This window comes from Muntiacus reevesi, chromosome 12 (assembly GCF_963930625.1).
Source record: "Muntiacus reevesi chromosome 12, mMunRee1.1, whole genome shotgun sequence".
Taxonomy (NCBI): Eukaryota; Metazoa; Chordata; class Mammalia; order Artiodactyla; family Cervidae; genus Muntiacus; species Muntiacus reevesi.
The window spans coordinates 57858491-57884413 of NC_089260.1; the positions used below are offsets into that span (position 1 = coordinate 57858491).

The 25923-nt window shown below is 39.9% G+C and overlaps 1 protein-coding gene across 2 annotated transcripts in view; it reads right to left on the reverse strand.

The window, feature by feature from the left end:
• Positions 1-25923, reverse strand: part of SNTG1 (syntrophin gamma 1) — a 135566-nt gene that overhangs the window by 95218 nt on the left and 14425 nt on the right. For both annotated transcript variants that reach the window (XM_065903334.1, XM_065903333.1), the window contains exons 3-6: positions 20739-20795; positions 12201-12258; positions 11557-11600; positions 11426-11467 (exon numbers count right to left, since the gene is read on the reverse strand). In XM_065903334.1, the coding sequence (XP_065759406.1) occupies positions 11426-11467; positions 11557-11600; positions 12201-12258; positions 20739-20795 (201 nt within the window). The remainder of the gene's footprint in view (positions 1-11425; positions 11468-11556; positions 11601-12200; positions 12259-20738; positions 20796-25923) is intronic.

Genomic DNA, 25923 nt, shown 5'->3' on the forward strand with positions numbered 1-25923 from the left:
TATTTGAAGCTATAACTAAAAATTCCATCACTTTAAAAGATCTCATTAAAATAAGATTCTATGTAATAAAAGTGGGTGAAATGTCACATTCTAGATGAGTTGAACTTAACAAGCAGAATACATTGGTAGCTAGTTCACACACTATAGCAACACTATTTCAGCATTTGTTTTAACTGCAGTATTTCTTCAAAGACACAAGTAATATTTTACTGTGTTTTCTAACATTGTGTGCCAACTGACTAGTTCATGTTCTATTAGGCAGTTTAACAAAATTTTTAAATTGGCAAAAAAGTTTACTTTTAAAAAGTCATCTGGAACAGGTGGGTTCAAAACTAAGTTTTATCTAATTTTTGAAGGAAGGGAGAGACTCCCTTATTTTTTGTACAACTCTGTATGAGATTGTCTCAGGAACGAATTGTCAGGATCTGAGAAGCAAAGCGGACTCGGTGACAGCCACTCTGAAGCTGTAAGTATTTGTTCACACACATCATCACCACACGTTTGCACAGCAGCACGGGACTCAGAAGTAAGCGCTGCGGAGTTGCTGGTACACTTTCCTCCCATGGCCTTTCATCTCACTCCATCACGTGCATCATTTCATATGTCACATTGAACTTCAGGTATCCCCCACCCCCCGCCTCCCCGGTGCACGTGGAGAGCAGGACTAATGCTCTGGTACAGTCAGCAGCGCTGTGGGGCCACTGCTGGCTCTGCCAGCACCTCCCTGGAAACAGATATTCATGAGGGAGAAATACAGCTGTCCCGCCTTGAGAAAACAGTGATTTCTCTGGGTGTCTGGTCATTTCAAATACTTGAAAATAGGTGTGAGTCTCAAGTATAATGTGTTAAATGAGTGGGGAGAAAATAATCCTTATATGCTGCTAAATACGTGAAGGAAAATAGAGTTTATTATTTCATGATTACTTCAAATTTCAGTCTTCAGAGGAATCTATCGTACACAAAATGGTGGGGACATGGCAATTACAGCCCTGAAGATGGTTATGAACTTGTGCGAAACACAGGCACTTTATTTTTTTTTTTTTTTATTGTATGCAGCATGTATTTTATTTCAATACAGTGGTTTTTTTTTTAATTTTTTTTTTTAATTTTTTTTTTTATTTTTCAGTGGGTTTTGTCATACACTGATATGAATCAGCCATAGAGTTACAAGGCACTTTATTTTGAAGCCAGGTATGTCTGTCCTTGTCTGACATATCTGAAATTACTGACTGTGTAAGGGTGGCCCTTAGTAAGAGTATTGGCTTACTGCCTTTTTATTTTGTCATCTGGAACTTCCCTCAAGTCTCCTGTTCTACTTTAAACTCTACTTCTCTTCAACAGAGTCCCAGAGGACAGTCCTGCCATCTGGTACCTGACAAAATGACCAATGACAGGATGACCAAACGGAAACCAAACCAGACTCTTCGGGAACCTCAGTCAGTCACTCAGCTTCAGGCCCAGACCTCATACTCACCTCTCCAAAAGGCACCATCGTCTCAACCCAAGGACACTTCGGGAAAGGGTGAACTGATCAAGACGATACATGAAATGCAGCCGGTGCCCAGACGTTAGCCTGTCTTGTCTTAGAGCTGCCTTATCTCAGAGGCCATGGGGAATCCTACGTGTCTCATGTGACCCTGAAGCCATAGTTGAACAACAGGAACTTTAAACTCTATCTCTCAATAAATTCAGGTCAATGAGTGCCAATTTCAGAAATCTATAAGCTGGTCACTTGAGATGTAAAATTGAAATGGCTTATATTTGGTTAAAAATTTTAGAAGAATGAGGGTTCGATGAGGGCACATAAGCTTGCAGAGAGTACTTTCCAATGAAACGGTATCAGAAAAAACCACTGACTCTAATTCTCGCCAGCACGTCCCTTAAAAAGTAGGTGGTGAGGAACACTGGGCTCCCTGCCCCTGACCCGCCTGGTTGAAGTCCCCACTTCCTCCCTCCACTGGCTTAGCTCTGTCTGGAGTCCTAAGCAGGAGAAGGGCTCAGCTTGTGAGTAATGAGAGGAGAAGGGCTGCTCTTTCTCCTGCATCTAGTCTGGCTCCGTTTCCATAGCAACCTGGGCAACCATGTCCCCAGACAGAGCACCTGCCCAGCACAGCTCCCGGAGAGGAAGGAGATTGATGAGGTGAGGACAATCAGATCACTGGACCTACAGGGCTGTCGCTCACCAGCGCGGCTGGCAGTTCCCGTCTGGGTTTCGCAATCGGGAGACTCAATCAGCAAGTCTGTGCCACGAGGTACATGGTGCTGGAACTCCAGCACAGCGCTGTTGCTGTTCACGGCTGGGAGGAACCCTGCTTTTTTCATCACTGAGCAGAAACCCCGGCATGGACTAAGAGCAGCCACAGTGCCTGGTCAAGGACCCCAGTAAGAACAATCACGCACTCTTTCTGACGTTGCTTGGGCAAAGAAACTCAAGGAATTCTTGATGTTTCCCAGACTAACCATCCAGCTCCTTCTGAAGCAACTGGGAGATGTGTATGACTCTCCCAATTGTTGAGGAAACATCTCAGGGGGATGCTAAGATTTACTTCCTGACATCCAGAGTAACAAATGGAGAGCCTTTCATCTTTCACGTATCACCCTACAAGGTTCACCATAGGGAAAGAGAAAAATGTTTGAATTTCGTCTGATCTGGTCAAATTTATTTGCTACCTGATCAGCATAAAGTTCACATTATTTGAGTACAGGGAGCACAAATAATTATAGGGAGAAAAAATAAAACTTTCAAAGTGAAGCAAATGTTGTATATTGTCTATCACCAGCATCTGACAATGCCTTATATTGTACACTGTATGTGATACCCTTATGCTGTATGCCATTATACTACTGGGGCTCTGGTTTGTGGATCCTGGCATCTCAGACCATAAAATCTTCCCAGGGACAAGCATAATTTCCAGGGCAATTATTTTATCCAAGAGACGTGAGTACACTAGATACAGTTGTTGTTGTTATTCAGTCGCTAACTCGTTTCTGACTCTTTCCAACCCCATGGACAGCAGCATTCCAGGCTTCCCTGTCCTTCACTATCTCCCAGAGGTTGCTCAAACTCATGTCCATTGAGTGAGTGATGCCATCCAACCATCTCATCCTCTGCCCACCCTCTTTTCCTTTTGCCTTCAGTCTTTCCCTGGATACAATATTTGTTAATAAAAATAATGCTAATCATGGTTTTGTGCCTCTCACTCAGTATCTGCACTTCACCTCTTTAAAAACAACTGTGTATTCCCTCATTTTCACAACCTGTAATTTTCTCAAAAAGAAAGTTTTATTGCTAACTACAGGCTGATTTTTGATGTGAAAGTAAAAAATTTTGTAATCAATCTTAGATTACACAAAATCATCTGTATCTGAGCATCAAATTATACTTTCGTTAAGAACATAAAACATCTTTGAACAGACTTTCACCATCAATTCAGTGTGAAAGAAACTTTTAGATGTGGTTCAGAGCACAGCATAACTCTACATATTATCTGACAGCATGGTTATTATCTGCCTCTTTTTTTTAAAATTTAAAATCCACAAAAATAAAATGATGAAACTATGTCATCTGTGAACAGAGATCATCTTTCTTTTCCAATTTTGATGTATTTTCTTTCCTTCCATAAGTGCACTGGATAAAACTTCCAATACTATGTTGATTAGAACTGGTAAAAGTGGGCACCCTTTTTTTATTCTTGATCTTAGTGAAAAAGCTTTTTTTACCGAGTATGATATTAACACTGGACTTTCCATTTAAAGCGTTTATTATGTTGAGGTAGCTTACTTTTATTCCCTGGTTGTTATTTTTATCAGGGAAGAGTGTTGAATTTTATCTAATGCTTTTCTCTTCATCGATTGAGACAATCACTCCTTTTTATCATTGAAAAGAATTCCATTTATGGTTGCAGCACAGTCTGTTTATCCATTCATATGTCGAGGACATGTTGGTTGGCTCTAATTTTTGGTGATTAAGAATAAAAGCTTCACTAAAACCTTCTATACATATTTTTCTATGAACATATGTTTTCGATTTTCTTGGCTAAATACTTGTGAATATGCATGCTCCGTTGTATAACATAATGTTTCACTTTGCAACAAACTGTCAGACGGTGTTTCACGGTGGCTTCATCATTTTGCATTTCCACCTGCAATGAGTGAAAATTCCTGGGGCTGCACACCGTCTCCATCATTTTGTACTGCTGACTTTTAGATGGTGTTATTCTACTGGAATTATGGTCTATCTTCCTGTTTTTGACTCAGTTTTGTTTGTGGTACATAACTGTTGGAAGGCACTGGCTCACAAGTTGAAGCGACAGGTATATAAACATCTGTTGAGGAATGCTGGTGTGATGCTGGGCAGCCCCAAACGCATTTATGCAACAGTCTTCAAAAAGTCATTAGTATAGCAAACCAAACCAACAATGTATAAAAGGAGTTATACATCACAACAAACTGGGTTTATTCCAGGTAGACAAGGATGATTCAGCATTGTAAATTCAAACAATGTTATCTCCACATCAAACATTTAAAGAACAAAACAAGTATATTCATATCAACTGATGCAGGACAAGCATTTGAAAAGCCTCAACATACGCCCTTGATTAAAACTCTCTGCAAACTAGAAATGTAGGGGGACTCCTTCAACTTGATAAAGAACATCTACAAATCACCCACAGCTCATATCACACTTAATGATGGGAAACTGGACCCCTTCCCACTGAGACCAGGAACAAGAAAGCGACATATAAGGACGTATTTTCTCATATTCATATGAGTATTCAAATCATACTGCAAGCTTCCAGGCTTGTTTCTAATATGATGGAAACAAAACATAAATTAAGGTTACATAGATTTAAAGAAGGAAATAAAGCAATCTTTATGGCCATCAAATAACTGATGTGTTGGACTTCAATGAAATTAAAAAACTTATGTTCTGTAAAATATATTTATAAGAAAATTAAAAAAGCAACCCACTCACAGACAGGGAGAAAATATCTTTAAACCATTTATTTATGTTGGATCCCACACACACGAAGAGTTACCTCTTATGTATATATACATATATGTATATATGTATATACATAAAACTTTGTTCAGTTCAACAATAAGAAAGCAAACAACTGGATGTAAACATGGGCAAAATATGTGAACAGACATCATCAAAGAAAATATAAAGAGGGCAAATAAACATATGAAAATATGTCCTCCATCATCTGTCATTAAGGAATCGTACATTAGCAGAATGAGATACCCCTGCCACATTGTTCAGATCCACAAACTGAGACACCAGTTGTGGCTGAGGATACGCAGCACGGGACAATCCTCTTCTGCTGATGGAGGGACTGCAGAATAGCACTGCCGTTTCAGAAGACAATTTGGCAGCTTCTTGTAAACTAAGTAAAATCTTACCATACAACCAGCAATACACCTCCTAAGTTATTTTCCAAGTATTTAAAACTTAGGTCCACACAAAAACCTGCATGCAAATATTTATAACAGTATTATTCATAATCCCTGTGAACTGGAAGTAAGTACAATATCCTCCAATGGGTAAAAAGATTTAAAGAAAAACTGTAGTGAAGTTGCTTAATATTCCCTTGTCCAGACCCTGAAATATTATTTGGTGCTCAAAAATAAATAAATCATCGAGAGCTAAATTACATGGATCATTCTTCAATGACATTGCTAAGTGAAAGAAGACAGTCTGAAAAGGCTAACTTCTCTATGATTTCAACTGTATGATATTCTGGTGAAGGCAAAACTCTGCAGACAGTGAGATGATTATTTCCAGAGGATCGCTGGTGTGGGACGGGAGGATGGTTGAGGAGGATATTTTAGGAATATAGAACTCGTCTGCATGGCGTCATGATGGTGGAGAGGCGATGCTGTGCACTTGTCCAAACTTGTAGAGTAGGCAGCAAAAGGTGAGTGAGCCTTGATGTGTAAAGACCTTTAGAGTCATTTGGGAGGATGAGGGATGTTAGGATGAAGAACCGAAGGCAACAAGATTGTGTTATCAGTGTCTGAAACCACTTCCCTGTAGGGCGTTGGGGAGTGGAACTGACCTAAAACTAATGAAATCTGGAAGATGAAAGGCAAAAAGGAACTGTACACCTATCCTCTACTGTCCTCATGGAGTTTGCACACTGGTGAGTGGGTTAATCATCCTGATCCTGCTGTACATATGTACTGGGTTAGAACAATTAAATAGACAGACGGCAGATGGTGTGGCCATCTGTTGAGGGGGGTTACAGATAAACAAAGGGAGGGGGCTTTCTAGTCGTTCATCTATGTGATGATGGCTTTACTTGGAGGCAGCCATGTAGCCTCGTGTTTAGCCTAATGTGGACATGGACATGGACACGTGTGAGTAGGTATGTGAGCACCTTGGTACTCACATACACACACACTCACACACACACACACACACACACGCACACACACACACACACTCACACACGCCTCCTGTCCTCTGTGACCGAGGGGACTTGGAGGCACAGCTGCTCCAGAGCAACAAGCACCCAGCTCCAAGAAGGCAGCTGCTCAGATGTTCTCCAACAAAAGGAAGCAGGGCCTCTGGGAGAAACGGCTGACTCCTGGCCTGGCAGGAAATGTGTAAGATGCGCCTGAAACAACTTTTGTTGCCACAGACTGAGAAAGTGCTGAAAAAACCCCAAATCCCAAGGACTATTGCAAAGCAACTCTAAAACTGCGTGAAAAGAGCTTATAGCCCAGAGTACAAGGTCAAGGTCCACAACCCTTCCTGGCCTACCAGAATGATGGAATAAAGTTTAAACACTGAGGATAAACAGACAAATCTCCTGTGCAGCAGAATTCCAGGGAACGTAGGCAGACAGCCCACCCCATGAGACACAAGCGCTTTACCACTGAGTGCGGGGTCTGCACAGTGACCCCCTTCCTCAGAGCAGAGCATAGGGGGAGCACATGGGGGCTCGAGCAGAGAACCCTGACGCTCAGCCTCTGCCTGGCACTGGCCACCCAATCAGGAAGGTGTGTACACATGGTGAGATGGGATGAGGATGGGCTGTGCCTGTGTGGCCTTCCTCCCGAAACACAAACACCCAGTCTAGTTGCAAGAAAAATACCAGAAAACTCCCAGTTGAGACATACTGCACAGAACACCTGAGCAGTACTCCTTAAACCTGTGAGTGTTATCGAAAAAAGAAGTCCTGGAAACTATGACGGCCCGGAGGAGCCACGGGAGACTTGACAACTCCCTGTGATATGTAATCTGGCTTGAACGCCGGGACAGGAAAAGAAACATTGGGCAAAAACCAAAGAAGTGAAATAAAGTACCAACCCCTCTTAATAGCCAGGTAGGGACTGGCGGAGAGTCTGTAGCCAGGAGGAAAATTAATTAACTTATCTCCTGTGCTGTCTCTATTCATAACCTAATTAGGGGACAGACCTGTGAGAAGGAACTCCTAAAGGTGTTAATGAAAACCTAAGGATGTAAATAAGGCAAGTTCTGGATATTTTATTGCTTTTCGAAATTCACAGATTCAATAAACAATATTTCCCACATTTTTGTCTTTGCACTTAACATTTCCCAAAACAGTGGGAAATATTAAAAGTTAAATTATTTCATGTGTGGCTTTTGTTGGTGGTAGTTGATCCAAAGAAAAAAAGTCCAGTATGGTCAGAGTCCTTGAGGAAAATATTAGTTGGTTAGACCTTAAAACCTATTTCCAAACTGAGAGCATACTGGGAATTGTCAGCAGTTAGGTAAAACATGGTGTGTAACTCAGCGACAAGTTAATCTTTCTGTGAAGGTCTAAAATGATCTGTAGTCCCAAGTCACATCCTGAATGTGTTTCTTGGTAACTCACAAAACTTCTAGTATTCAAACTAATGCCTCATTTTCAGATGATGTGATATAAACCCTTGCAATGTCACTTTCTGATTGAGCTAAAAAGATAAATGTTATTTTTATTCCAATGAAAAATTTGAATTAAGCACATTTATAACAATCAAAATTATATTAAGCAATATTTTATGTTTCTCTTATCAAAATTTGATATCATTGCTTGAATGAATCCTTTAATTTACATAATTTGAGCTCCTCATTCTGCTGTTGTAAAAATTACACACTCTGGTAGAGTTTGGTTCAAATTCACAAATTCAGAATTAGAGTGATAGTTATTTTCACTTCTAATTATCTAATGCTTTGTATGAGTAAGATCATAACAGCCAAAAGTGGATGAAACTCTTTTTCAGGACACGTACATCTCAAAGCTGGTGCCTGTGCTAATCCTTTTTGATGTGGAAACTGGGAGCTTTACTTTCTTGGTTTCTTGCATCCAGAGGGCTCCCAGGGTGGGGTGGGTACAGCTTGGAGTTGAGATCACTCACCCCAACTGGCAACATGAGAAACAGATGCAGAAGCCATGATGATCTATTTCTAAGCATTTGGGTAAAGAATTCCATTAACACAATCCCCTGAGCACCCAGGGGTGAGGAGGAGGGATCCCCATGTACACAGTCCAGCCTACAGCTCATCATAGATGCCATGGCTTCCTGCAGAAGGCATCTAAGAATGATGCTGCTTCTAACAGCCGTGACCTGCGCAGGTGAACAAGAGACAGTCAGGTGCGCAAACAACCTACTGTCATACCCTCTTGGTTTCTTTCTAAATCAGGGACTCTGAGGAACTGACTGGGCACTAAAACTACCCATACTCCTCAGCTTGTGGTGTCTTTTTCTGCCCACATAAGTCTTAAACATTTAATTAAAGTCAGCCCCACTGAGGTGTTAGCAGTTTGCTTACTTAGATAATTGACAGTGAAGATAAAAACTTGCTAATCACTGTTGCAAAGTGAAAGACTGGAACCAGGTAAGAAAATCAGTATCTACATTTCAAAGCTGATAAGTTTAAACTTCTCAAAAGAATAAAAGCTTATTATAAAGGGCCACATGCAATTTGCAATACAATCTCTAGTCCCTTTTCTTTGAAATAGAATGAACACCATTCAAGCATGTTGCAATCTTTTAGACTGCAGCCATGAAATTAAAAGACACTTGCTCCTTGGAAGAAAAGCTGTGACAAACCTAGTAGCATAGTGAAAAGCAGAGACATCAATTTTCTGACAAAGGATTGTATTGTCAAGTCTATGGTTTTTCCAGTAGTCATGCACGGATGTAAGGGCTGGACCATAAAGAAGGCTGAGCACCGAAGAATTGATGCTTTCAAATATGGTTCTGGAGAAGACTCTTGAGAGTCCCTTGGACAGCAAGGAGGTCAAATCAGTCAATCCAAAAGGAAATAAACCTGGAATATTCATTGGAAGCACTGAGGCTGAAGCTGAATCTCCAATACTTTGGCCAGCTGATGAGAAAACTGACTCATTGGAAAAGACCCTGATGCTGGGAAAGATTGAGGACAGAAGGAGAAAATGGCAACAGAAAATGAGATGATTGGGTGGCATCACTGTTTCAATAGACATGAGTGTGAGCAAACGCCAGGAGATGGTGAAGGACAGGTAAGCCTGGTGTGTTACAGTCCATGGAGTCGCAAAGAGTTAGACATGAATACTGAACAACTGAACAACAATGACAAATCTTTCAGGCCACGCTGATCTATTCAATCAAAGCCCCACACAGTTCCTGTAAGCTCACTGTGTACCTCTGAAGAACAAATCACAAACCAGACTCCATTGATAGCATGCATCTTTTTGGAGAGAATGTACCTGTTCTTGCTCCCTGGACAATGAGTTTTACATCTCTCTGTACTTCTGAAAAAAAAGACTAAAGTTAAAATATCTCTGCTTACAGGGATTTATTTGGTATTTATTCAGAACAGAGTGGTCTGTGCTGTGCTAATTCTCATTTGTCTAAAAATGAGAACTTTTATTTATTCTCAAATATTGCTTTTCCCTGTACCTATTTGGTGTGGCCTAAGATCTGAAGTATATACATTTTCTGCGAGGCTCACCAGGGATGCCAATGGGGGCCAAGTAGGATTTTTGAGAGAGCAGAGGAGTGATGCAAGGGGACACTCCTTGCCCATCCCACAAAGAACCCTCCAGAACTCTGCTCATGAAGCTGGAGCTTTTCAGACACTTGAAGCTGCCTCTTTGAGGTCTGAAATATGTAAATATGTCAGGAGAGTCTTCTCCAAGTAGCTGTTAGCAGAGGAGCTGTGTCCTCACAAACCAAACGAACTGAAGCTGTGAAAAGTCGAAGGCTCAGGGTATTTTCATTTTGTTTGACCCCTGAGTACAAACCTTTAAACATAATTTCTCCTCTCTCCTTTCCCATGTGAGCTGATATGGAAATTCAGTGAAGATTCTATGAGTGTTATTGAATCAACCGTGAAAAACATTTCCCAAGCGCCCGACACTGGCTGTTCTTTCCGGCATCATCTTTTTATGTCCTCTCTCAGCCCCACGGAAGCTCCTCCACCTCCCAGCTTCTCCCAAAGTGTCGATTAGAGGTTGCTGACATGAAACCACTGGGCTGGCTGCTGAAAGACAAATTCCTGGGTCACCTAAACGGGGTGAATTAGGACATCCAAGGCCCGGAATTCAGGTCTGCACATTTACCAACATCCAAGAAAATTCACAATAAACAATGCTGACCTTTTTGTGTAGCTGCTGAGTGCTAAACCAGAGTCTTGAGTCTTGAGCTAAACCAACTGTCTCTAAATGTTGTCTCTCTCTCTCACACACACGCACGTGCACACACACACACACACACACACGCGTGTCTCTTAAGTCTCCTGCCAGTTTGAACCCTGGGTGGGGAAGATGCCCTGAAGAAGAAAATGGCAACAGACTCAAGTATTCTTGTCTGGAGAATCCCAAGGACAAAGAAACCCGATGGGCTACAGTCTATAGGGTCACAAAGACTCAGACAGGACTGAGCAACTGAGAATGTATAAGCTTTCAAAGATTTGCAAAGATTTAGAGGTATATTTCACCTAGAGATATGCTTAGTGGACATGCTCTGGTGGTGGTTTAGTCACTAAGTTGTGTCTGACTGTTGCGACACCATGGACTGTAGCCTGCCATGCTCCTCTGTCCATGGGATTCTCTAGGCAAGAATATTGGAGTGGGTTTCCATTTCCTTCTCCAGGGGATCTTCTTGATTCAGGAATCAAATCCGGGTCTCCTGCATTGCAGGCAGATTCTTTACTGACTGAGCTGCAAGGGAAAACTGTGGGGATTAACTAGGAAACATAGCAAATGGCCCTCCTTTAGTATTTCTTGAATTACATTTTGTTCCAGGTGATAGTCACTGATCTGTTTCTATGTGAAAAATAAAACAAGTAAGAGATTATTCGGAAATCTGATATCACACAGGACCAGTTTCAAATGTTCCTAATGAAATAAGGAAGTTTTTATCAATGCCATAAATCATTTGCACATGGGGAAAATAATAATATTAGGAAAAGGTAAAGAAGACTCACCACTTCTTCATGTCTGCATTTTCTCACATTAATTCCATTTATCTGCAATGGAAAGAGGAGAGAATTTGAAGAGCATACTATGAACTGACTGTATCTTGGTGACACATGGAAAATAATGGTAAAATGTATACCTGAAGAATTGCGTCCCCAATAAAGAGCAGTCCTGACAGTTCAGCTGTGAATGGAGAAGGAGAATTGACTATGTCTCGTCTACTTTCTTCACACAAATGTAAGAGTTCTTAATTCAATAAAGCCAAAACTGATTGAGGGCAAAGGCAAAGATGGAGGAGGATTAAAGGAAAAAATAATTAAAGGAAAAAGTAAAATGGTCTATAAGGGTAGCATCTTAAAAGATCCACAAGCAATGGAAATGCAAAAAATAATCATATGATTCAGCTCAAGTACTGAAACACATGCTAAGATACTTCCAATTAGTTCCATCATTTCAGGTCTTACAATCTGGAGGGAGGACTAAATGTTCTCATGTTCCTATAAGTTTAAGGTGTCTATGAAAATGTCTAGATCTGGATAATCAACACATTGACAATAGAATCAGTTCCACATTTCTTTTTAAAGACCAGCCCGCCCCACAGCAGGGGGCTGGGTGTGGATAAGAGACTGAAACTCCACAGTTAGAACCAGCCACGTGTGGCTTGGTCATGGGAACTGGAATGAGAGATTTTGTACAATCTCATGGTTCTTAAACTACAGTCTTGCTCCTCAGGACTGTGACTCACTCAGGAAGCAGCCACAGGACACCATCTGAACACTTTACCTCTCTGCTCCTTTGAGATTTTTGAAACCACAACTGGAATGTTATGTTCTGCTCCCCCCTGAAAAGAAAAAATCACACATTTCACTTTTTAATCTCAAAAGAATAAAAACTCAGCTTTTAGTTAGGAAACTAAACAGGCCAAGGATAGCAGGTGAATAGACACTAAATAGAATTTAAATAAACTCGTGGAATTTCTCTTAAACTCGTGGAATTTCTCTATCAAGGAGACTCTCAAGATGCTTATCTGTTTAGAATTTCACTGTGACATCCAAGAATTAATAATAGCTGACTTTGAAAATTTTAGTTTTTTAAGATTAATTTGGTGTTGCCTTAAGAAGAGATTTCCTCCAATGACCAGCCATGCTATCCATTGTAGAAACTCTTATTTCGGGTTCCAAACAGCAGACAATTACGCATTTCCATTATCTGGCTAAGTTGTTCTATGCTGGGAACAAAGCAATGGCCCTTTTGAATACTAAGTGGCTAGACAGACCTCTACCTGCACAAACCGGACAAAAGCAGAGTGTGCATATGCTTAATGGAGGCGGGGAGGTCATCAGTATTATATGGAAGCATAAACTAAAGAACACAGTAAGCTACCAAGAATAATGAAGTAGTGCTTTGGCTAATGGACCAAATGAGATAGGAAAAAATACAGAAAAATAAGTAACTGAACTTATGTGGAAGAAAATAAATTCCTGAAGTAACTGTATAAATTACAGTTTTATGTAACAGAGTTGAGAAAGTTGAAAGCAATAGTTAAAAAATCAAGTAAGTTCATTAAACAGTAAGATTTCACATAGAAGGTAAGGATGGCACTTTTAATGTGGGTAGTTCAAAAGAAGATCTAAATTCCACTGGGGCTTCTGCAGCTTCAGAATAAGTAAATCCCTAAGCCTTTCTCCCTTCAAGGGCAAAAATTATTTTAGAATAGACTTTTTTTTCCCATGAATGTCCATTTTTAGCACTGAGTTTCAATAAACTTAAAAATAAAATAGACAATGCACACATGCTCAGTTGTGTCAGATTCTTGCAGCCCCATGGACTGTAGCGCCAGGCTCCTCTTCCCATGGGATGGATTTCCCAGGCAAGAACACCAGAGTGGGTTGCTGTTTCCTCTTCAGGGGACACTCCTGACCCAGGGATCGAACCTGCGTCTCCTGCATTGGCAGGCGGATCCTTTACCACTGAGCCATGTGGAAAGCCCAAGAGAGGTGATAGTCGAGAAAAGCAGTGGCTCTGAAATTTTTCTTGACAAGTAGTCCTACTTCTGGGGTATTGGGAAGAGATGTGATAAAGAAATATTGAAAGCTGTGTTACCCAGGGTGAAATTCAAACCCACCCATCAGCCTGCTATTTTCACCATATCCCACTGAGCAGACACTCACCCCCCACCCACACGAGTTCTGGGCAGAGTCTCTGGGGTGAGCTCCCTCGGCTCTGGGTCCTGCTTTTGCCTCATGGTCTGAGTCACAGCTCCCTGAACCTGTCTAGGACGATCCTCACATGATCAGAGCCCAGAACTGGGACATAGGGCACAGTGCACAGACGTGCTTCCAGAGCAGAGGAAACCGCACAGATCAGGACCCAAGGAACTTCACACGTAGGGTTAGGGCTCTGGGTTCCCCATGCCTGCATTCTAGTCTATCTTCTCCCATTATATTCATCAGCGTCTCCTCTTCTACTGTCTTCTTCATTTCCTAGATTCATCATGTATTTTCTTTCTCCTTCCCTTGTCCCCAGCCAGAGAGTAAGTTCTGCGATGGTGACGAACTTACTTATGTATTTGTCTTGGCTATTTGGTTTGGCTATTTGTTTCCCGCTCATGTGCACATGCTAAGTTGCTTCAGTTGTGTCCCACTCTTTGCAACCCCATGGACTATAGCCCACCAGCCTGCTCTGTCTATGAGATTCTTCAGGCAAGAACACTGGAGTAAGTTACTTTGCCATTCTCCAGGGGATCTTCCTAACCTAGGGATAAAATTTGTTTCCTACATTGAGGTAACATCAGTGCCTGGAATAATGATGCTTTCTTAAGCTTTGAAATGTTTGTTGAGTGAATAAGTGAAACAATGAACTCTAAAGCTTTCTCAGACCTAAAATTTTTCGCTCTTGAAAATACTTTGCAGAAAGATTTTGAGTAGAAATGAAGAAGGTGAATGATGGACTCAAAGGTGTATGGTTATAGATAGTTCCTAGAGATACTTAGAAAATGGGAAAAAATTTCAGAATACATCTCCATTTCTTAGAAGAAAATGCTGATCATTTTCTTCATGATCAAACAAAGCATAGAGTGATGAAGTTTTATGTGACATAAAGAGAGAAAACAGACGTATCCAGATATGGTTCTGGAGTTGGGGGCAGAGGAGAACACTATGTATGTCACTCTAGGCCGGCAGCTGGTGTCATAGCTCTTTCCTTCAGCTGTGTTTGCTTCTTGCAGTTTTCTCTCCTTGCAGCACTGAATTCAAAGGGTTTCTTGATGCTCAGGTGTTTAGCACAGGCTACCATGGTAGGAGAGTGGGAAATCTCTCCCAGGTTTGTTCTAGAGGCACCAGTTTTCTGAGGGTCAACTCAGCTATCCATCCTTCCCTCAATATCTGAGACTTACAACTATCCTTTAATAATAAAGTGTGACCAACTCCTGTTTGGTCAACATTTTTCTTTTATATGTAAAATTTCTTCTGAAATTTCAATGACTTGAATCCAAATGTTTTATGTTTACTATTTTTTTAATCAGACATTTGGAGATTTAAAATTCTCTGAGAGAATTTTAAAGCTAATTTAAGGAGATGACTTTATTAATTGATTAGAGAGAGATTTTTAAGACAAAACTCAGGAGATAAAATTGGAACTGAAGATCACTGTGCCTTCATTTATTTAATGAAATGTGAGAGCAGTCCAGCTCTATCAAAGTAAATTAGATTTAGCTCTGGACCTAACTAGGGAGATTCAAAACCTTCCAGACAGAAAGCAGATAACATGACTCACCCTGTTTACAGTTGGTGGCAAGCTTCACGTTGCACGTGGGCTAAAAGCCAAGGTCCAGTAACCTCAGCCTCCCCCTGCTTTATCCCGGACCTTCGTCCTCGTTTGCAAGCATGACCCCTTGGCCCCCAATGCTTTTTCCCCTTGACCCTTAGCCTGGTGTAAGATTAAGTCCCTGCTCACACAAAGCCAGAGTCCTTCCTTCAGCCTCTGTGCACATGCCCTGGGCCGTGCCTGGGACCACGTTTCTCTGCGTGACACTTTGATCAATGTCTCCTTTCCCTCTAGAATATGAAAGACCTAAGGTCAGGGCAGATTCCCTTCATCATCTTCTCCCCGACATACCCTGAGGCCGGTTAGGGTGCAAGGCTTGTGGCCATGGTTTACAGAAAGTAAATGAATTACTCCAGCTCGGTTGATCCAGGGTAAAATGAGATTAGAAAAAGTGAGGTGACAATCTAAAGTGCACCCCAGAAAATATTAAAAAGTACACCACTCAGTTTTGAAAGGGCCTTTTCACAAAGCATAATCAATTCTATAGCTAGTTCTATAGGTACCAGGATATAAGGCCTCAGTTAAAGCATTTTGAGCTTGACCACTATACAATGATTTTCCAGTATAACTGTGAAATTCCACTAAACCAAACTCAGTTATGTTTTTAATAACACTGGGAATCTTGCCAAATAATCTTTTCAACTCAATCTTTTCATTATAATCAATCAGTCATATTCTGGGCTCCAGAAAGAAAAAGATAATAGAGTTCAACATTACAGATCCATTCAGAGAAAGGAGAATACTTGTAAACAGAAAATCACAGACAGTCGACAGGTACAGGAGAAGCACCTAAAGGAACATAATTTTGAGAACATGGACAATGTTTTTATTCATCTAAATGCGGTGCTGATCTGCCAAAACCACTCAGCTTAGCTATGGCAAAGTTAATAGTCTTTCCCCCATGATTTATGATTGCTTTCCTATGGAAATTCAGAATAGGGAATGCTGTAGGGGCAGAGAGCAGACTGCTGGCTGCTCAGAGCTGAGATGGAGTGGGGGGCGGTGGCTGAAAGCTCTGGGTTTCTTCTTCTGTTGATGAAACTGTTTTAAAACTGACTTAGGAGTGCACACATCTGTGAACATAATAAAAACCACTGACTTGTACACTTTAAGTTGGTAGATTGTATGGTATGTGAACCACAATTCAATAAGTTATTTAATTTAGAAAATCACCCTTTGAATGATAATTCATCAGTGGTTTTACCTGGCCCTTGGAACTAGTGCACGCTCTCTAACTGAGCTCTACTGCCTGCCCTGTTACCCTCCTGTTTCTGTGGCTCAGAGTTACGTATCCATGTTGACACTGGTGGAGACAGAAGCCTCAGACAAAGAGTGAGAATCAGGCAAAGTGAGGAAATGAATGCAAATATGTGTGTGCTTGTAGCAACACTTGGTATCTACAGACTTTTGCCCTGAAATCACTAATAAATTAAACTACAGACATTTATGACAACTACTATAAAGACCTACATGTTTATTTGGTGAATCTGATACAATTAATACCTAGTCCTTGATGTTAGGATATTGTTTGCTTGCTGCTGGACATTTCAATCAGTCTCTTTCAGTTGTAAGTAAACCAGAATGCGAATAACTTAGAGAGGAAACATTGTTTTTGTTTTCAAATGGAGGGCATAGAGATAATTTTGTGCTGGTTGTACAGCTAGAGAGAATATTCACTAGGAGTCAGGACTCTGTCATCAGCTTTGATGGGGGTTGAGGTGCAGCTCTGCCTGTTACAAAAAATGGGTAAATAACCTAACCTCTTAATACTTAATCTTGTTGTCTATAGAGGTCCAACAACAGCTGTCTACTTTCTGGACACAAAATATAGTTAGCTCAGAATCTGGCAGTTCAAGAGCAGTTAATAACTATTAGAAATTATTGTTTATAAATGATAAGATTTCAATGGTAATAATACTTAGAATTTCACATTGCTGCAAAGTTCAAGATTTCAGATAGAAATCTTATCTTTGATCACAAACATTTCCTTGATCCATCAACTTACTGCTTAGGTAAGAAAAGCTGAGTCTTTTGAAAAATACTCCATAAGACATCTTTCTATAATAATATTCAAAACACTCTTTCTCTAAAAGGTGATTCTCTTAATCACAATGACCAGAGGTATGATTTAATAGTATGCAAATAGATGGTATTGCACTTTAAGAGATAAACAGAAGAAAAATTAAAGTCTGACAAGGTCAAGACGACAGCTTACTTTAAGGTGATTATATGGTGACTCTTAAAAGCAGAATGGGACAAATGCAAAGCTATTAGATCCCTGGGGGAGAAACACTGGTGATTATCAGGGATGTAATATGAAGATGATTATGTTATTTTTAGAAATGTAAGTATCTGGATGGTCCAGATAAAAGGACCCGAAGATGCGGTAGGACTAGTGATACACCTGGACAGGAACCAGAGGCCACGTGAAGATCAGTGGGGACAGAAGGTGCCTGCAGAGAAGTTGAGGGTATAAACCAGGTAGATGCAGGAACCTGAGCCCTTCAGAAAAGTGGCTTCAGGCTGAGAACCCAGGAGAGTAGGTGATTGTAAGAGGAGAGTTAAGTGATTCTATGTCTAGCCTTTTATTGAAATCTAAAAATACAATTAGAAGAGCTTGGAATTTTACTGAGAGGCAAAAAAAAAAAAAAAAAAAAAAAAAAAGAATACAAGGGAAAAACATCCAAGTTTGTGACTTCTGAGAGATATTTTAATCAAGGAAGACTGAGTATTGGTAGCCTCCATGAAGAATTCCAAAGAATTGCCAAAAAAAAAAAAAGATCCAAAATTATAGCAGATATGGGAATAACTCTAAAAAGAAGTATGAGAGTGAAGATGATGTAAAAGGAAGGACTGGAAGACAGAGGGCAAGAGGGTGCACCCCACACAGACCCTGGGAGCATTTCACCAAGGGGTCAAGTCTCAGGCCTGCAGGTGGAGCATTCCTCTCTGTTCTCAGCTCACAGTAGGGGCTGGGGGTGAACTGTCACTTGGAGACACAGGGCAGGGCCAGGTGTAAACGAGTGCGCCCACACCTCCAGATTTCATCCCACTGCTCCCTGGGTCGGCTGCTAGACTTGTCAAATTGGTAGATAAGCAAACAAATGGATAACATTAAAGTACGAGTTCTGCTTTTTGGCCAGAATACTTTCTTAAACTGTCCCTTATATTTAATTCTCAGATGCAAAAGAAATAGTTCAAATAGATAATCACAGTAGGTTTACCCAATTTACAAGGTAAAATAATTTGCATAAAATGTTGCTATTTAAAATAACTGAATGCATGAATAAATAAAAAATTACATTTTGAAATACTTTAACAGAATGATAGTTTAAAATCATTTTTTTTCAATGTAGAAAAGCAAGAGTCAGTGGTAAGTACTGAGAAACCTAAAATAGAAAACCCTATAAGGAAAGTTTTCAGGCTGAATGGACAATATTCTAAATAAAAATATTGATGTTTTTATTTCTGGTTGGTTGGTTTGTCACAAGAATTATAAAATAGTTTCATGTTTTTGTCAAATCTCCTATCACAATTCAAATATTGCTTCTGTAGCCTATATTTTCAATGGAAAATATATACTTATTTGATTTAGAAAATAACTCTATTACATGTATAAGAGTTTTGTTTGTGCTGAAATAATGCAAATATTAAACTGAAATGATTTATTGGCAAATTCTTAAGGTTTTAAAAATTGTCTAGGCTTAAATGTGATATTTCAGTAAAATGAGTAACACTGTATTATTGGGTTTAACTCTAAGTGGAAATTGAATAAAAAGAGAAGAACATTTCCATCCTGCACAGAATTCACAGAGCTCCACTACCAGAAATATCAGTGCTGATATCAGGTGAAACCGCTGTCATGAATGGATTTCAGCCACATTCAGCTGTTGTTCTCTTTTCTTGGACAACATCTTCAGTGGTACCTTTAGATCCTTCATGACAATCTCAATAAATGTGGGGGAAAAAAAGGTCAACAACAAGAAAACTTGCCTCTGTTTATTCCTACTGCCTCATTTCCACACCTTATAATTTGTCCTACGTCTCTCATAGGCCTTAGTTGATGATAAAGTGAAAGTAAAAAATATATCTTAAAATTAACATTTTAGATAGAAATACTCTCATCACTTGACAAGATCATGCTATTCCATACTGATCAGATTTTTGAGTTATTTTTATAATATAACTAGAGCTGATGTTCGCCAAGCTTAGAATTCTACTTTCCAAGCATCTATACTTTGAGTTGTATTAAAATTTCATGAAATGCACACCTGAGTTGTACAGCTTTCATCCCACATAGGCAAAGTATCTAATCCAACAACCAAGATAAAGTTACATTCCATTGATCTCTGCACAGATGTGGGTTTCTGAAGGGCATTTAAAATCATTGAGGTAATTTTTTTTCAATATTTATGTAATTTTCCATCCTTTAAAAATGTATACTTTGTTTCAATGATGTTAAATTTCAGATATGTTACATGTTTAATAATCAAGAACATACAGAAAGAAAAACACTTTAAAATTTGATATGAATGGAAAAGGAGAGAGATAGTCAACGTTAAAAATAATTCAGAAGTTAAAACGTTGAGTCTTCCTGCATACTTGGCACTAGGACATGAGGTTTTCAATTTCTTAAACAAAAAAGAGAAAACTGCACAGAAGAAAAAGACAACTGGAATCAAACCAATATTCAACTTATTATCAGACCTTATATGAACCTGACACACATCCTGGCTCCTTTCACTGAAAGCCCAGATTTTTCTGCTCTGACTGGTTACAAGATATGCACACTTGAGGACTGTACTTGAAATTCTAGATGAAACCACATAAAGAAAATTAATGAGTTGCATTCAATTTCAGGTAAGGTAAATCTCCCAAAAGGGACTTCCCTGGTAGCTCAGACGGTAAAGAATCTGTCTGCCGTGCAGTAGACGTGGGTTTGATCCCTAGGTCAGGAAGATGCCCTGGAGGAGGGCATGGCAACCCACTCTAGTATTCTAGCCTGGAGAATTCTGTGGACAGGGGAGCCTGGTGGGCCACAATCCATGTGGCCATAAGAGTTGATCATGACTGAGTGACTCCAAAATACTTTTCTAAAATTTGTAAATCCAAAAGCGGCTAAGATTTTCAGAGCCTACTTATTTTACATCTCAGTGCAAATACTGAGAAGTTCTCTATAGGCACTCTTGTCTAATTAATTATCAATGAGCAAAAAGTTAAAGGGCTTTCCCAAAGGTTCAGCAATAAAGAATCTGCCTGCAATGCAAGAGATACAGGAGATTGGGTTCAATCCCTGGGTCGAGAAGATTCCCTAGAGAAGGAAATGGCAACCCACTCCTGGAGAATCCCATGGACAGAGGAGCCTGGCAGTCTACAGTCCATGGGGTTGCAGAGAGTCAGGCATGACAGCATAAGCACAACAACACAAAGAATTAAAGTTCACAGAAATGCAGGCGCTGAGCACATGCTCTGTAGGACAGATGGAGAGACAGCTACCTTGATGCTCAGTCCAAATCCTCCCACAGCCTGTCTCCGAATGGTCACTGTTCTCTCCTGAAAGACAGGTTGTAAGAGTGGTTAGTGCTTCCTGTCACTGCACCTGCACACCATCTTCCTCCTCTGGGTTTTGTGTTCGCCCTTCAAGAAAAAGAACATTTTGTGACAGCATAAAGGCTCCAGGTCTCGCAATAAATGGAGTCTTTTGGAATTTTCAAATCAAAGTCTAATCATTTGTCATGATAAAAGGGACTGTAAGTTTATTAAACTGCTAACCTCTCAAAAGTTAAATTTTTTTCAATGCCTTTTTTGGACATAGTTTGGAATCTGAGCCTTTTTCATTCCCATGATATGTATTTTTGTTGTCTAATAACACAAGTTTTGTTAGGGAAAAACAGCTTAGTGTCTGTGGTGAGTATGATCTCCGTCACTAACAGTCATACTGCTCATGGAGACTAGACCACATGGCTGGGAGCCGCCATGTTGCAGCACATTAGTGGTCCATGTGCACGTCTGGGGTTGAAACTCTGAATAAACCATGTTAACAATGACTGGTTGTTGGGAAGAGGAATGGATTTTACAATTACTGACAGTCATAATGGGATTATGACAGTGGGATTATCCATTTTCAAAAGCAGCTCTGTTTTGCCTTCCACAATATAACCAATCATTCAGTCACCAGCATACGACACTTAAAAATCACAAAAAGTCACTATTGAACAAATCCTTTAGTTTCCAATAAAAAAAGACATCAATATTACTGTTTCATGGTGCTCCACTCTACATAATACATATTCTCCTGGCATGCTGAAGGATTGAGAGCTTTTATATACAAGCTTCTCCATTTATTTATAACCTTCTCATCTTCCTGAGCCCTCCCCTACCCAGGAAGGTTTACACTCCACCCATTTCCCCTGGTACCTGGGCAGATTTCTGTTTTCTGGTCTCTGCATCTCCACAAACTCCCAGTTTACTTGACTATTCCCCTAACTAACAGTCACCTAAGATGTCCCACCTATGGTGGTTTAGAAAATATATCTTAAATAAATTTTATCATTTTAAGGGCAATGTAAAATATATTTAACAAAACTAGTTCTTATATTACTTTGTGTGGGTTTCCTTCTGAATAATAAAAATTACTCTATACATTTAGAATCTAATCAATACTGATCCACACCATCACCAATAGCTGAGTCAGAGAAGCTCCAGTCCTGGAAGACTCAGAGGGATAAGCTGATTAAAGATCACCCTTATTCTCATCAAGCAGACGCTGCTTCTCCAACACTGCTTGTCAAACTAAACCATAGTTATTGGATAGCAGAACTGTTTTCTTCATTCTGTTTCTGAACAGAATAAATACTTGATCCCTTAAAACAGTAGCAAAACCAAGGTTATAGTTAATTCAGACAACCCACATAGATTCTCAAAATACAAATTTCAAAATGTCAGAACAAACATATTTTTTGCCACTTTTTTAAAACTGAAAGATCATTGCTTTACAGAATTTTGTGATTTTCTGTCATATATCAACAAAAATCAGCCATAGGTAGACCCATGTCCCCTCCCCCCTGAAACTGCCCCCCATCTCCATTCCCATCCCACCCTTCTAGATTGTCACAGAGCCCCTGTTTGAGTTCCCTGAGTCATAGAGCAAATTCCTATTGGCTGTCTATTTCACATACAGTACTGTAAATTTCCATGTTATTCCCTCCATACATCTTATCTACTCCCTCCTCCCCTATCCCCAGGTTCATAGGTCTGTTTTCTATGTCTGTTTCTCCATTGCTGCCCTAAAAATAAATTCATTGTACTATCTTTCTAGATTCCATATGCATTCATTAGTATACAATATTTATCTTTCTCTTTCTGACTTACTTCACTCTGTATGATAGGCTCTGGGTTAGTGCACCTCGTTAGAACTGACTCAAACGTGTTCCTTTTTATGGCTGAGTAGTATTCCATTGTATATATGTACCACAGCTTCTTTATCCATTCATCTGTTGATGGACATTTAGGTTGCTTCCATGTTCTAGCTATTGTAAGTAGGGCTGCAATGAACACTGGGGTACATGTGTTTTGGTTTTTTTTTTTCAATTTTGATTTTCCCAGGATATATGCCTAGTAGTGGAATTGTTGGATCATATGGAGAAGACTCTTGAGAGTCCCTTGGACTGCAAGGAGATCCAACCAGTCCATCCTAAAGGAGATCAGTCCTGGGTGTTCATTGGAAGGACTGATGCTGAAGCTGAAACTCCAATACCTTGGCCACCTCATGCAAAGAGTTGATTCATTGGAAAAGACCCTGATGCTGGGAAGGATTGTGGGCAGGAGGAGAAGGGGATGACAGAGAACGAGTTGGCTGGATGGCATCACCGACTTGATGGACATGAGTTTGAGTCAACTCCAGGAGTTGGTGATGGACAGGGAGGCCTGGCATGTTGCGATTCATGAGGTCACAAAGAGTTGGACATGACTGAGAGGCTGAACTAAACTGAACTGACTGATGGTGGTTCTACTCCTAGTTTTTTAAAGAAATCTCCATACCATTTTCCATAGTGGTTGTATCAATTTACATTCCCACCAGCAATGCAAGAGGGTTTCCTTATTTCCACACCCTCTCCAGCATTTATTGTTTGTAGACATTTTGATGATGGCCATTCTAACTGGTATGAGGTGGTATCTCATTGTAGTTTTGACCTTCATTTTTCTAATAATGAGCAATTTTGAGTATCTTTTCATGTGTTTGTTAGCCATCTGTATGCCTTCATTGGAGAAATGTCTGTTTAGGTCTTCTTCCCAATTTTTGATTGGGTTGTTTGTATTTCTGGTACTGAGTTATATGAGTTGCTTGTATATTTTGGAAGTTAATTCTTTGTCAGTTGTTTCCTTTGCTATTATTTTCTCCCATTCTGAGGGTTGTCTTTTCACCTTGTTTGTAGTTTCTTTTGCTGTGCAAAAGCTTTCAAGTTTAATCAGGTCCCACTTGTTTATTTTTGTTTTTATTTCCATTACTCTGGAAGGTGGGTCATAGAAGATCTTACTTTGATTTATGTCATTGAGTGTTCTGCCTATGATTTCCGCTAAGAGTTTTATAGTTTCTGGTCTTACATTTAGGTCTTTAATCCATTTTAAGTTTATCTTTGTGTATGGCATTAGGAAGTGTTCTAATTTCATTCTTTTGCATGTAGTTGTCCGGTTTTCCCAGCACCATTTATTGAAGGAGTTGTCTTTGTCCCATTGTATATTCTTGCCTCCTTTGTAAAAAATAAGGTACCCATAGATGCGTGAGTTTATTTCTGGGCCCTCTGTCTTGTTTCATTGGTCTATATTTCTGTTTTTGTGCCAGTACCATACTGTCTTGATGACTGTAGCTTTGTAGTATAGTCTGAAGTCAGGATGATTGATTCTTCCAGTTCCATTCCTCTTTCTCAAGATTGCTTTGGCTCTTCAGGGTCTTTTGTGTCTCCATACGAATTGTGAAATATTTTGTTCTAGTTCTGTGAAAAATGCCATTGGTAAATTGATAGGGATTGCATTGAATACATAGCTTGCATTTGGTAGTATAGTCATTTTTACAATATTGATTCTTCCTACTGTTTAGATCATCTTTGATTTTTTTCATCAGTGTCTTATAATTTTCCCTATACAGTTCTTTTGTCTGCTTAGGTAGGTTTATTCCTAGATATTTTATTCTTTCCGTTGCAATGGTGAATGGAAATGATAATGCATTTTTAACAGCAAGCAGCATCACCAGAAGTTTCTAGAACGTCTTGCACAGCAATCATCGGACAGAAGGACAGCTTGGTGAGTGAGTTCTCCTGAGCAGTGGAGTGTGTGTGAAACCCGGCTTTTCTCTGAAAGAATGGCAAGCATGCAAGTTATTGAAGGTCTGTGCAGGGCCTTTTTCACTCTGTATGATGCCCTCCCATCTTTGGGGGAGCATATTTAGAACAGGTTCCAAATCAAATACAAAACTGCTGATGCAGAGATGAGTTTGGAGAGACCAAAGAGTCAGCAGAACCTGCTGGAAATCTCAGAAGCAGCACTTATTTTAATGTTTTTTAAACACACAGGCACACACACACTTGCAGAAGCAGCCAGCACCTTTAGATGATGCTGCCTCATTAGCTGACTACTAAGAAAGTGGGGAGACAGACAGGACAAATGACTTTGTGCTTTAAAGCCAAAACTTTAAATTGTTGCCTGAAGGCAGCATGAGGCATGTAAAGGCAGACCACTGTTTGGATGTCACCTGCTGACACTCCCTAGTAGTCTGTGTGTCACCTGAGCTATGCCCCCAGCCCCTCCACATCTCCCCACGTTGGGGGTCTCCTTCCTGCCCCAACCGTCAAAGGAAAGAGAGAGAGTGTTAATGGGTTGTTTCAGCTGCTCACCTCTATAATCAGAGGCTACCTGGAAGTTAACTGGGAGCTGTATTTAGTTATCACAGCATGAGTTTTATAAAGAAGTTGCCTAGCAACAAGCCACTGTCCTTTGGGAAACCAAGTATAATTGGTTATTTTATTTCTTAAAACACAAAATTGAGTCAGGAGCTCCCATGTACTCATACACATGAAAAGCCTTCCTTTAATCTTCCTGTCCCTCACAGGACAAAAAGATGGAGCCCAACAGCAGTGCTGGCTTGTGTAAAGTTGTGTTGTGCACCTGAACCCATTCTTGTTATGAAAAAGACATTGTGCTATCAAAAACATAATTATTTCCACCCCTGCTCTCTGAAAGATTATATTTGACATACTCTCCACATTTACCATCTGAACTGCATGTGAACCAGTATGTACATGTCACCAAAGAGAACACAGTGCTCTTATATACCCCAGGAATGGACATTTTTGAGACTTCTAGTGAGAAGAGGAGGAAGTTGTGAGAATGAGGAAAAAACTAGAGAGATTACAGTGAAGAAGTGGACTGATTTTGTGTGATAGATGCAAAGAAGATATACAAGAAAGAAACAAGAGAAGCCATGAACTCTTTGACAGTTCAAGAAAAATAACTAAACCTCAAAAAAAAAAAAGAATAATAATAAGACAGTAGCTTCTGATTATTAAAAACCTACTATGTGCACACAAGGGTCTATTAATATTCGTGATGGTTTATTAAAATACACTTTGACCTTGATTGTCTTTTCCCACTAGTTTTCTGAGTTCTGAATCTATATCTTGCTCAC